We start from the raw sequence: 14,950 nt of genomic DNA, 5'->3' as shown, positions 1-14,950 counted from the left end.
CAAAAATGAGCTAAGAGAAACAACTCAAAGTGGCCAGTGGCATGTATTTGAATAAGAGACAAATGCCAGTATGTTAAAAGCCTTACAGCAAAATTTGAGTTCCGACCTCTAGAGGAGATATCATAATTATCATGTGACAATCACAACCAGCTTCACTTGAGAAGGGAGGATTGTCTTAAGATTTACGAATTCTCCAAAATTGACATGCAATTCACTGCTGTCCTCTTATCTTCAAACAATAAGCCTTGTCTCTTTCCTTGATGCCATGTCAGCTTTGGAGAATCCTTTATTCTTGAGATTATCTCCCCTTTTCAAATGGAGCCATTCAATAATTGCCATTTGGTACTTATGATACTTCTAAAATTAGAGATAATTTTATAAAGCAAGAATTTTTGTTGTAAGGTATTTAACATATGTGCATTTGTCTATGTTATTCAAATACATATCACTGACCCTTTATAGGGCTTCTGAGCTTGGTGAGGAGAACAGTATCATCAAATTGGAGACCTGACCCAAAGCTTGAGATAGGGTGGACTCTACCAAAGCACCCCAAAAATGAAGTGGTGGTGTGAAACCAGTTGATAGATTGAGTGTACCATCTTAGTAGGCCACTGAAGAATTTGAACCCAAAATGCAAAGACCTGGAAAAATAACATAATATCACTAGACATCATCATCATCATCATCATTTAATGCCTGTTTTCCATGCTGGCATGGGTTGGACAGCTTGACAGGAACTGGTAAGGCCAGGGGCCACAGGGGCATCCATGGTCTGTTTTGGCTTGGTTTCTACAGCCAGATGCCCTTCCTAATGCCACCCGCTCCACAGTGTCCTGATGCTTTTTATGTGGCACCAGCACCAGCATTTTTACATGACACCTGCATCCACATCAATGCTTTTTTTATATAGCACCTTGATTTTAGGATTTCACCTCTGTTGTGGAGGGTGGGTTTTTTGCCAGTTAACCTAGACTGGTACTTTATTTAGGAACACTGGAAGTGCAAGAGGCAAAGTTAATTTCATCAGAATTTGAAGTGAGAACTCAAGAAGCTGGAATAGTTCTGTAATGTAAAGGGGAGAAAACAAAAAACCCCTGATCACTTTGTGAATTTGGAACAGAGCAGAGTCACATGGAGATAGATTGTATTTAGATTGAGTTAATTTATTGTGATAAAAAAAACCTGAACATTTTTTTCTTCTTAGTTGATGTGTTTTGGAGATATTGAAATATTATTTTAACAAGCCATACAATATTGCTTTCAGGTTTTGGCACAAGGCCAGCTGGTTCAGCAGGTGAGGGTAAGTCAATTACATCGACCTCAGTGTACATCGACCCCACTTATTTTATCAATGCTGAAAGATGAAAGGCAAAGTTGACCTCAGCAGAATTTGTATTCAGAATGTAAAAGTGGATGAAATGCCACTAAGTGTTTTGCCTGGCGTGCTAACAATTCTACCAGCTCACTGCCTTAACATGCCATACAATATTAAATAGTAGTGTGCATAAACTAATCCTCAAGGTTTGATAAGTTTTTGCTATATTTAGTGTATTCTGCATGCAGCTCTAATTTCATGCATTCATTAAGTCTGTTAAATTAAAACACTCTTCTTAGTTATTTCTTCGAAACTGCTTTCTCAAACAGCTGTTATTTCCTGTTGATTCTTGAATCTAACAAATGAAGCTATAATTTTACAGGAAGCTTGACCTCCTCTCAAATAGGGTTGTATGAAACATTTCATAAAAGGTTAAATAAAAAATAAATAAAATTTCAGACAATTTGTAATAATGTTTGTTTTATTGAATTGCTTATCTTATGAATTGTGACTAATAAGCAGATAAAAATATAAGTAATGTCTTTAAACTTTTATTTGTCATAAAGAATTAATTGTTAAAGAAAAAAAAAAAACCTATTTTGTAAAAGAAAATTAAATTTTTTTGATGTTATGAATTGTATCATCATCAACACTACTATCAACACTACCATCATCATCATTATTAATTGCACATATTTCCAGTTTATTAATACAATTACTCTTCTCTATTGTGTTAGTGGACAGGAAGCCAATGTCAAAAGTAAATTGACTTCACAGTTACTCAACTTCCTCTCAGTAACTGTAAAGCTGATATTTTAGCTGACACTTCTACACTTTCTTCCTATTCTCTCTTTATAGATTGGCTAATTGGTTCATAAAAATTTTCTTTTCCACAAATGTGAATAAACCAGTGTGTTCCCCTTCATCAGCAAACCCTTATTTAAGCTGACATTTATAGTCATGACTGATAGGGCACCCTTTTGAAACCGACCCAGCTGATATAGTTTTGTACCATTAAAAAAACAAAAAAATCGCATTTTAAATAAAAAACCTCACATCTTAATTTGATGTAAAGACCTTTTGTTGATTCATGTTCTAAACACTAGCTTAATAATTCTTTCTACCACAGGTACAAATCTGAAATTTTTGGGCAAAAGGCTGGTCAATTACTTGGACCCCAGAGCTCAGATAGTACTTATTTTATTTACCTCGAAAGAATGAAAGGCAAAGTAAAAGTCGATGGTATTTGAACTCAGAACATAAAGAGCCTGCTTAGCATTTTGTCCAATATGCTAAGGATTCTGTCAGGTCACCACTTTAATAATGTGAAACCCCACCAAAGTTTTATTATTTTCAAAATTAATTGAGAAGTTTAGATATTATATTTCATTAGAAATTGGATCACAAAAAAAAAAGATATCTTCCAATTAATAATGATTTGATTTCAAATTTTGGCATAAGGCCAGTAATATTGGGGGAGGGGGCAAGTTGATTATATCGACCCCAGTACTCAATTGGTACTTATTTTATTGGCCCTGAAAGGATGAAGCATTTTGCCCAGCACGCTAATGGTTCTACCAGCTCACTGCCTTACATCTTCCAATCAATAATCATTTCTACTATAGGCATAAAGCCTGAAATTTGGGGGAGGGGACTAGTCGATTACATCAACCCCAGTGTTTCACTGGTACTTAATTTATCTACCCAGAAAGGACAAGTTGACCTTAGCAGGATTTAAACTCAGAACATAAAGACGAATGAAATACCAAAGTATTTCACTCAGTGTGCTAACAATTCTGTCAGCTCACCAACTTATCTTCCAATTAATAATGAGAACATTTTGTAATCAAACTTATAGGCCATGAGTGTGTCGGTATTCTACAGAAAATAAAGGAGTTCTCAAACACAGAAAGGCTGTGAAAACAACTTAGAAAATTGGATAAATATCCTTTAGAAGATGAAAAAATGTCCAGCAAGCTTCCACTGGGAATCGAACCCTGCACCTCTCAAATTCCAGCTAAGCCCTCTGTACCATTAAGCTAAAAGGCCCCCAATAATATTTTGTATTCTTATGAATGTACAGTTTACTGTTGGCCATTTGTAAAGTATATTGTTTGTTTTTTGTATATCAGTTGATAAAATAATGCTGACGCTGTGACATACAGACAGTATCCATTAGGATTTATAAATAGATCTGTGAAAGAACTTTCTACGAGATGGAAACAAAAAATTAAATTAGCAAGTTTACTGATTAATTTTATCTCTTCCAATTTCAAACCTGTTTAACATTAAGAACTGATAGAGTTACTGAACTAACATGCATCTCGTACTTTTTTTTTATCCTTGTTTATATTATTTTAGCAGCAGTATATTCATTTTTCTGTGTTAGCATAGATTAATTATGGAATGAAAGAAACACCTATTTTTCAGCTACACAGAGACAGACAAGCGGGTAGGCAAGCTAAGTGATTTGCTTTACCCAAAGAGATTGTACCATAGAATATTTGCGAAGTACAGCTTGGTGCACAAAGAGTAAATTTTGAACTACTACTATTGACATTTCCATTCATCATCGTTTAACATCTAGCTTTCTATGCTAGCATGGGTTGGACGATTTGACTGAGGACTGGTGAGCCAGATGGCTACACCAGGCTCCAAACTGATTTGGCAGAGTTTCTACAGCTGGATGTCCTTCCTAACGCCAACCACTCAGAGAGTGTAGTGGGTGCTTTTACGTGCCACCGGGCACGAAGGCCAGTCAGGCATTCTAAGCAATAAATAATATATCTTATTCTAATAATGGCACTATTTCTATTTTATGTTGTACTAAGAAAATAGAGATGATGTGTGCATGAAACTGTTCCACCTATTGCTCCTTTGCAACAACAGTTGCAAAGTAGGGCTTGATGGGATACTCTGATTATTGACCAGCAAAGTTTCAGAGACATAAAGGGTTTATATTAACCCTTTTGTTATCATATTTCTATTGAAATACACTGCCTTTGTTTCAATCAGTTTTGAAAAGGATGAAGGACTTAATAAAATAACATTGTCATAATTAAGCTGAAATATGACACTTAAGTTAATAGAAAATTTTGATCCAACGTTTTAGTTTAGATCACTTTAAAACAGGAAGTTTATACCTTAGAACTGAGGGCAGCCTCAGAGAGTTTGGTATCAAAGGAATTAATCACAGTTTTTGATCTACTTATTAAAGGAAGGAGGAAAGTGAATTAGTAGATTCATTAAATTTGTTCATTAGATGTGATTTCTCACATATACACACACATTTCAGTTTGGTGTCAATTTGAGTCCCCAGAACATGTACCAAGGGTGATAAAAATCAAACAGCCAGTCAACATCATGGTGTTTGGAGTGATCACTAGTGATGGTGATGTTATGCTTCCATTCATCTTCACACACAACCTCAGACTCAACATGGAGGCCTACATCAAGTGTCTGGTGGAGGTAGTGCTACCTTGAGTCAAGAGGGTGGCTGCTGGAAGACCCTATATCTGGCAACAGGACTCTGCACCATGCCACACAAGCAGGAGAACCCAGTCATGGCTGTCAGACAATTTCTGCAACCACATTACCCTTATCATCTGGCCACCTAACTCCCCAGACTGCAACCTCTTTGATTAATATGTGTGAAGCACAGTTGAGCAAGAGACCAACAAAATTCCTCGTAACACCAAAAATGAACTGAAGGCGAGGATTATGGCAGCATTCACCAACTTAAATAAGGAGAGTGTCCAGAAGTGTTGCAGAAGATTTTGAAGTTGTCTGGAGGCCATGATTGAAGCCAATGACAACTTTTATTGAATTTACTCTTTAGTATTTCAAGATATTTTTATGTAATTTTGTAAATATATCTGTTAAAATGAGATGTCAGTGTTATTTTCATTTTTGCATAAGTTAGATGACAATTTATTCACCACACCCTGTATATATATATATATATATACACACACACACACACACACACACACACACACACACACACACACACACACACATATACAACAGGCTTCTTTCAGTTTCTACCTACCAAATACATTCACAAGGCTTTGGTTAGTTCTAAGTTACAATAGAAAGATACATGCCGAAGGTGCCATGCAGTGGGACTGAACCAGGAACTATGTGATTGGGAAGTAAACTTCTTACTACACAGCCACATCTATGAAGTCATTCATTTTGGTCATATATTTTATTGGTTTATTGGTTCCATTTTAATTTCTATATTACTTTTGTCTGTGTCTAAATTAAAATAAAACCAAAAGGATAGGGTACATGTGTGTGTGTGAGTGTGTGTGTCACCTATTCCGTTCCCCATAAATCACTGAGCTGCTAGTGGTGATATTGTCCCCCCCCCCCCCCCCCACCGTCAACATATTGTTCATTGGTTTTGTGCCATCAGAGATGTGTGAAATAAGAGATCCCTTTCTTGAAAAAACATGCAAGAATAACTAGTTGTTTAAAAACAAAAGCCTTGAATATATAGTCATCTAGTCCATGATTGCGTAGAAAATTCCTAAAATAATGAATGTGTCTGTCTAGATAAATAAACAAGTAAATAAATAAATAATACAAAGAAACAAACAAAAAAATAAAGTGCTGGAAAAAGTCAGTGCATTATTATACATGAAATAGATTATATTTTCCCTGGTTTTCATTGCCCTAAATTAGGTTTACATATCATACATGAATAAATACAGTATTCAGATAACTGTAGCTTCCTTCATGAATCAGTAGTTACCTAACCAAGAAAACAATGATACAAAAAATGGCATGTTTCATTTCATCATACAGCCTGGATATTCTTAATTGATCTATGTTGAGAAAAAGACAGAAATATGCACTATGTAATGTATGATTTAGACTCTTGTCTATTCTTATCATGTTTTATTTCTTGATGTTAGCTCTAAACTCTGCCAGCAATCGTAAGTGTATACGGTGTGATTAGATTTTCTTGTCTTAGATAAAAGTACATTGTCACACATCAATACAATTATTCAGATTTACTTCTGTTTGCAATTCTGTATATACAAAAAAAAAGTAAGATACCACATGAGAAAAGGGAAGCATTATCCAAAGGGATACCGTTGCGAATGAATATTGAGTGATTTATTTGGCAGTTCTCTGTAATAAGAAGAAAATAAATGTTTTCTAAATCTGCTCATTTTTGTATTCATTTGTTTTCATTACTCTGTTGTTGAGTTTGTTGTCGCAGCAAGCTGGCAGAATCATTAGCACACTGTGTGAAATGCTTAGCGGTATTTCGTCTGCTGCCACGTTCTGAGTTCAAATTCCACTGAGGTCAACTTGGCCTTTCATCCTTTTAGGGTCGATAAATTAAGTACCAGTTGAGTACTGGGGTCGATGTGATCGATTGTCCCCCTCCCCACAAAATCCAGGTCTTGTGCCTATAGTAGAAAGAATTATTATTATTATCATTACGGCAGCAAACTAACAGAATCATTAGCACATTGGACAAAATGCTTACTGGCATTTCATCCATCTTTACATTTTGAACTCAGATTCCACCAAGGTTGACTTTGTCTTTCATTCTTTCAAGGTCGATTAAATAAGTACCAGTTGAACACTGGGGTTAATTCAATCAACTAAGCTCTTTCCCAAACCTGATGGCCTTGTGCCAAAATTTGAAACCATTAAAGGTGATGAGCTGGCAGATAGAATCATTAGCATGCAGGGCAAAATGCTTAGTGACGTTGCATCCGTCTTTATTTACATTCTGTGTTCAAATTCTGCCGAGGTCGACTTTGCCTTCCATCCTTTCAGGGTCAATAAAATAATTACCAGGTGAGTATTAAGGTCAATAGTCCCTTCCCTAAAATTGCTGGCCTTGTGCCAAAATTTAAATCTATATTATTATATCATTAATGCAGCAAACTGGCAGAATCATTAACACACTGAACAAATTATTTAGGAGCATTTCATTCATTTTTACGTTCTGAGTTCAATTTCTGCTGAGGTCGACTTTGCCTTTCATTTGAATACTGGGATGGATATAATCAACTTACCCCCACCCCTAAAATGACTGGCCTTGTGCCAAAATTTGAAGCCATTATTATTATTGCTAATGCAGTGCACTGACAGAATCCTGAGCATATTGAACAAAATGCTTAGCAACATTTCTTCTGTCTTTCCAGTTTCAGTTCAAATCTGCTGAGGTCAACTTTGCCTTTCATCTTTTCAGAGTCGATAAAATAAGTGCCAGTTGAGCCGTGGGATCAATGTTATTGATTGAGCCTCCTTCCCCCAAATTTTGTGCCTGTAGTAGAAAGAATAATTATAACTTTACTGTGAGAATAGTTGTCATTGCTTTGTAGGCATTTGAGTTAGTCCAGTGTCAAATCTGATTATTCATGCTGACTATAAGTCCTTTAGAGTTATATCAATCACCTTGATGTGTTTGGTGTCCCACACTATTATGGTGACATTGCTCATGACATTAAACATCTTAACACTAACTTGACTGTTGTTTTTTCATTCAGATGACACTTTTGAGTAATTAACCTTTCTAATTCATATTGTTTTTAAAGCACTTTATTAACTCAGTAATCAGTAACTCTATTTGAATGTAGTAGCTAGATATTTTCAAATATACAACCTCATCGTTATAGCTAAAATGTGGCGAAAGTGTTTATAAAACATGTTTTATAAACACTTCCTACCGCAATCTTTTGATATTAAATAATTTTTTTGAATAATAATTTCATGTTTATAAAGTATGTGCCAAACTAAAAATTCAGATTTGATTATTTTCTTTCTGCTCACACATGTTCAAGCATTACATACATACACACACTTGCTTATGCTCTTTAGAAACACACTCAAGCTTATACTCATATACACACTCATACATTCATGCACACACCAATATATATGCATATACATACCCATTTCACACACCCATACACGGACACATACATATTCATGCACGCACACACGTGCATACTAACACATACTTGTATATATATATATATATATATATATATATATACACACACATACACAGTCGCACATGTACACGCTCTCAGACACATGCATATGTACTTATATACAAATACTTACACATATACACAAACACGTACTTATCCATAAACACATACTTATACACAAACACATTTATATACAATTCATACATGTAGACACACATATTTTCATAAGTACTTATAATTTATCAGAAAGTATCTTGATAGGAGAAAAAAGTCAGCTAAATATGCAGCTTGTCCTAAAATTCACTCAAACAAATTGCCACTTCATGGTGAATTTCTTGTCATCTGATTTAATCCTTTATTTTATGAGACAGCAAGAACCAACACCAGCTATAAATCTGGCTTAGCGAGCAAAATTAGGCTATAAAGAACAGCATCTGCACAATCCTTGAGACTCCCAATTTCATTGAGCAATAATTCTAAATCCTTATTAACACAAAACTATTATGGTTATCTTTCTGTTGCAACATAATGATAACTTAATTAACCCTTTAACATTCAGATTACTCTGCTATCAAATGTAATGCTTATTTATTCACATTGCTTTGAATTCATCATGCATTATATTGTAGCTAAGAGATTTTGAATAAGTGACTGTCTTGTAAGATACAAATAAGATGATAATTTATTTTCAAACGCAGAGATGCCATTAGAACAGCAGAAACATTTGGTAAATTACTCTTACGAAGCAGAAAAATTTGTCATCAAACAGCCATGACTGTTCGAACGGTGTCTCTGTGTTGGAAAATAATTATCATTTCATTTGTATCTTACAATGCACATTTGTTATAAAAAAAAAAACTTGTAAAATACAAATGTTTGTTTGTTTCTATTTATATACAAGTGACTGTATTTTTTTTTTTTTTCGGCTAACATTGTAGGATAGGTGTGAAAGGCTGGAACTAACCAGTTTGTACATGAAGCAGGAAGAATATTTTGGCCAGATAAGGCTGGTTTAAATGTTAAAGGGTGAAGGTTGTTGTTTGACTCAACTCTGAGACCAAGTAGATGCATGATCAAATACATTTTAGGCATGTTTGTCTCATTTTATTTTAGTGTTTCCAGGACTGCATTTAGTGAACATGTCCTTCTTTTTCTTAAAATGACAAAGTCTGGTTTGAGAGAAATGTGGCTGCTGTTTCTGTCTGGTCAAGCAATTGCATAGAGAATCTCTTATTGAGGTAGCCATGATGCAGAAATTTACAGATAGGCACAGATGTGGCTGTGTAGTTAGAAGCTTGCTTCCTAACCACATGGTTCCAGGTTCAGTCTCACTGCATGGCACCTTGGACAACTGTCTTCTACTATAGCTTCAGGCCAACCAAAACCTTATGAGTGGATTTGGTAGACAGAAACTGAAAGTAGCCCATTGTGTATGTGTGTGTGTGTGTGTGTGTGTGTGTGTGTGTTTGTCCTCTGCCACCACTTGACAAGTGGTGTTGGTATGTTTACGGCCCTATAACTCAGTGGCTCAGCATAAGAGATCAATAGAATAAGTACCTGGCTTAAAAAAAAAAAGTACTGAGGTCTGTTCATTCAACTAGAAATTCTTCAAGGTGATGCCCCAGGATGGTTGCAATCTAATGACTGAAACAAGTAAAAGATAAAAAGATAATTGTTTTCATGATTAGGAATTATTAGGGTATATTTGTTTTATTAAGTTTGACTTTTTACCAAAATCTTGATACAGTTAGTAAATTTCTGGAGCAGAGCAACAAGAGGCAAGAAGGGAGCAGTTATATCTTGAGTGCAGGTGTGAGGGGCCACAAAATTTTCTCTAGCCTATCATGCCTGTTAATTAGGTTGGGGAGAAAGGGACCAAAAGTGTCTTTGTCCCCATGTGTTGAGAGCTAAGGCTACACAACTAATTAGTTTACAGCTGGTTCTGCTGTGTAAGCTTGATAGAGAATCTCAAAAATCAGATAGCCTGTCTAATTTGTTTATATCACATTCTGTTATGTAACCTTGATAGAAAAGTTTAAGCACAAATAACCCTATTAGCTTGTTTCATTTTAAAAGCTTGAATAAAAAAAGATTCTATTGCCTTTGTTGAATATTATTTTTTCTTTTGCTACTTTTGTATGTAATTGCATACCATGTGAACAAAAAGATAAAATTTAATTGGGAAAATCTGGTATGTGATTATAGCGATTTGATTAACATCTTGTATGTCTACCAATTATCTCACAACCATCTGGGATCTAATTTCTAATTCATGAACTCTATCCTAATGACATTAGATCAAACCCAGTCACATGTTTACAATCAGTATTTAGTCCTGCAGACATTCACACACACACATATATTACATCACATTACATCACACATACAATGCATATATTCACACACACACACACCAGGGCTCTAGTGTTTGTCTGTGTTGGCAAATAAAGAATGAAGTTAAATTTTTAATTGTACTGTTGAAAATGTACAAATGCCATCCATTATTTTGTCTTTCTTTCATGGTTTGTCCATTTTAAATTATTGTATAGTATTGACTGAAACTTTCAGTGAAAGATCTTCTCTAAAATTGGTGCATTTTTGTTTGAATTATTCACTGCTTGTTGGTCAAAGTCTCATATTGTATGACATCACCTTTCAGCTGTCTTTTAGATATCATGATTAAGAAAACTTTTTAATTAAAAATAGTTTTTTTCTTCCCCAATACAACATATCCAAAACAAAGCCTGTTTACAGTTATATAAATATTAGGCATTCATCTCATAAAGCATTTGAAAGAAATAAATAGTTCTAAATAAGAGATTATTTCTTGCTTTACTCTAAAATATTTTAGAAGATTATAACTCCTGAAGGGAGCATGTGGATTTGAGAGCCAAAGAATCACATTTTTTTTTTATGCCATCCAAAATATAAATGATTGTGATGAGTGGGACCATACTGAATATGTAAGCAATAGTTTAATATAGGATGTGTGTGTATGGAAGCCTTGTTCAGGGCTCAGTGTTTCTTCCTCTGAAAAAAATACTGTCTTTGTAATTCAGTCTTGATTATGTTAGATATGTTCTTTCATGGTGTGGTTTCACTTGACAATGCTCTACTTGTCTCCTCTTCAAGCTGGACAACTAAATCTTGTAAACCACCCACTCAGTGAAATACATACTTTTTTTTTAGCTATTAATACAATACTTGAGTCAGTAAGGGAACTTTTATGTATTTACTCAATCTGCTCATTGTAGAAACCAAGTTTTCGTTCAATAGACTTTTATCTTGAAAATAAGGATCACATGTTCTCTGTCTTAAATTTTAGAACTACATACTTCTCTATAAAGACACAGTGTTCAAGTCTAAAACAGTTCTCAAAATCTCTCCATCCAAAGCTAAAATGTTGACATGTATCTGTATATCTGAAGCACTGGACTGATTAATTATTACTAGACATTCAACTGTCTTCCTTTGTGCCATAGACTATTTCAACCTGACCAATGACAGCAGTAGCAACAGGAACAATTTCAGTAGTTGGCACCAGAAGTACCAAGTGGTTATTCTTATTTTTGATTTAGTATTATGTATTTTTTAATTGACCTAATTAATCATCCTCATTTAACATTCCTTCCCCATGCTGACATGGATCCAGCTAGTGGAAAGAATGTGTCCAGTTCCAATGTCTGTTCCAATGGCATTTATGCTTGGATGCCCTTCTTGATGCCAACCTCTTTACATAGTGTACCGGGGGATTTTTGAGGGGTGCCAGCACTAGTGAGTTCGCCTTGTGGCTTGCAAGATAAAGGGCCTAAAGAAACCCTCTATAATTGAAAGAGAATAGAAAAGAGAGAGAGAGAGTGAGTGAGGATTTTAAGTAAGGTGATGAGAGAAGGTAAAGTATGATGCGAAGAAGAATAGATTTATAGTTGTGAGAGGGTGGTGGTGGAGAGAGTCAAAGAGTAATCACCTTTGGGAAAGGGAGTTTTGAAGGAACAAAGAAAAGGGGGAGGATTAGTGTCAATGGTCAGTGAGAAAGGGAAGGATCTTAATTTGAAAATATATTTAACAACAGTTGCAGGTATGGCTGTAGATTTTTTTTTTGTTTTGTTTTTTAACTACTTGATTCCAGGTCAGCTTCAATCCTGCTATGTGACATTTAGAGCAGGTGTCTTCCACTGTATCCTCAGGTTGACCAATACCTTTGTCACTGGAATTTAGTTGACGGAAACTGTGCTGAAGCTTGTGTGTGTGTGTGTGGTTGTACATGTATATCAGTGTGTGTGTGTGTCAGTCTGTGAGAATGTTTGCACTCCAGATGCTCAAATAAAGAGCACTAAGCAAACAAAAATAATATGTTGACATTTCCTGTCAAATTGTGCCCTAGCTCTGTTCTTCAAGAAGTGTGGAATAAAGCATCCCTTACTTCAAAACAAAGGGACAGGATTCTGACTGTAAAACACTGTCTTAGTATACATTTGTTCAACATGTTGGCATGGAAAGATGAACATTAAATTGCACACACACACACACACACACACACACACACACACACACACACCACGCACATATATATTATATATGTGTGTGTGTGTGTGTGTATATATGTATAAATATAGGACAAGGAGGCAGTCAGAATTTTGGATAATTCTTTATTAGCGCTTTCATTCATTTAACCAAACTATTCAAGAAGAATTAAAACCTTGGTTTTAATCTATATATATAAAAATGAGAATGTGTGTCTGTCTGTCTGTCTGTCTGTCTGTCTGTGTGAATCCCTAAAACTCGAGAACTACGCAACCAATTTCATTCAAATTTTACACATGCCTTACTTAGGGTTCCAGTTGTGTTTTAGTCAAAAAAAATTATTAATTTCTTGCAGAGTTCGAGCACACGGCAACATAATATCTCCTCCACTATTTAAGTATTACGTGTCAAAAGTGAAACAAAAACACTCATGTCAAATACTTTCACTTTAAAAATGAAACTATTCCACTAACTGAAACAGTCACATTTCGATACTGTAGTGACAGATACTTTCACAGAGAGAGAAAGAGAGAAAGAGAGAGACAGAAAGAGAGAGAGAGAGAGAGAGAGATGTATATGTATACATATACATGTATATGTACACCATTTCGATACTGTAATGACAGATACTTTCAGAGAGAGAGAAAGAGAGAGAGAAAGAGAGAGAGAGAGAGAGAGAGAGATGTATATGTATACATATACATGTACACGTATATGTATATATATATATAGATCTATACATACATGTATATGTATACATATGTGTAGATGTATATATATATATAGATGTACATGTAATATGTACACATATATACATATATACATGCATACAGATATCTATACATATATACACCCATCACACACACATACACATGCACACAAACACATACACATGCACACAAACACACACATTAGTCATTTGTTTTCTTATCCAAAACTACGTCAAAAGTACTGAATGGATCTTTATGAAATTTGGAAATTATATTCTTTGCATAACGGCCATAACTCCCATGAAAATTCATATATTTTTGATGTTGATGAAATTTTAACCCGAACATAACAGATGAGCATTATTTAGAAAATGATGTCACACGTTATCGAGGCTACCATTCTTTCTGGATGTGCAAAAGGGGATGACGTCTTTATTCCAAGAATTCCTCTTACTCCATCAGGAGCAGACATTCCTTTTACATTCAGAAGACTACAATTCTCCCTTCGTGTGACTTTTGCCATGTCCATAAACAAATATCAGGGTCAAACACTGTCTGTAGCTGGTCTTCTCTTGGAAGAGCCCTGCTTCTCACATGGACAACTGTATGTTGGCTGCTCAAGAGTGGGCAGCAACAAAAAACCTATTTGTATATGCTCCACAAGGGAAAACAAGGAACATAGTTTACAATGAGGTGTTATAATCACAACAGCAAGAAAGTATGTACATGATCACCTTCTTTTACGAAACTTCATTGACTTTCATATATTTATATTGATATACATATATATACGTGTGTTTGGGTGCGTGTGTGTATATACATCTCTATATATAAAGATGATGCGTAGTCTAGACGGCGTTTTTAGATTTCATTATTCTCTTTAACCCGGGCAACGCCGGGTATTTCTGCTAGTATTATATATATCTTTAATCTTTTATTTGTTTCAGTCGTTAGACTGTGGCCATGCTGAAGCACCGCCTTGATGGATTTTAGTTGAATGAAACTACCCCAATACTTATCATTGAATGTAAAACCTGGTGCTTATTCTAACAGTCTCTTTTGCCAAGCTGCTAAGTTACAGAGATGTAAACACACCAACACCAGTTGTCAAGCAGTGGTGGAGGACAAATACATATACAAAGACACACACACACACACAGTTCAATGATTATACCTAAATGAATAAACACTTTTCTCGTGTAATATTTTTTTTTCTTTTTTATTTGTAATTCTAGATGTTTTTCTTGTCAAGTTGATATTTATTGATTTTTTTTTTTTTTTTTTTTTTTTTAGTTGATTTATCAATTAGACTACTTTAATAAAGTCATTTCCACAAGAATGTTTTAATATTTGTAAGCAAAGTTTTGAAATAAAGGTTAGGTGTGGCTGTGTGGTAAAAAGTTTGCTTCCCAACTACATGGTTCCAGGTTCAATCC

General features: G+C 34.9%; 1 protein-coding gene across 6 annotated transcripts in view; it reads left to right on the top strand.

Moving 5' to 3' along the window:
* The window catches only part of LOC106868156 (protein neuralized), a 521,151-nt gene that overhangs the window by 238,907 nt on the left and 267,294 nt on the right, over positions 1–14,950 (top strand). For 2 of the 6 annotated variants that reach the window (XM_052972719.2, XM_089362472.1), the window contains exon 2: positions 1,265–1,300. The exons of 2 other annotated variants lie outside the window; for them this stretch is intronic. In XM_052972719.2, coding sequence (XP_052828679.1) covers positions 1,265–1,300 — 36 coding nt within the window. The remainder of the gene's footprint in view (positions 1–1,264; positions 1,301–14,950) is intronic. 2 more of the 6 variants (XM_089362473.1, XM_052972720.2) reach the window with 1 other exon arrangement.

The sequence above is a fragment of the Octopus bimaculoides genome, chromosome 14, assembly GCF_046866305.1.
Source record: "Octopus bimaculoides isolate indiv1 chromosome 14, ASM4686630v1, whole genome shotgun sequence".
Classification (NCBI taxonomy): domain Eukaryota; kingdom Metazoa; phylum Mollusca; class Cephalopoda; order Octopoda; family Octopodidae; genus Octopus; species Octopus bimaculoides.
This window is presented reverse-complemented; position numbering and strand designations above follow the sequence as displayed.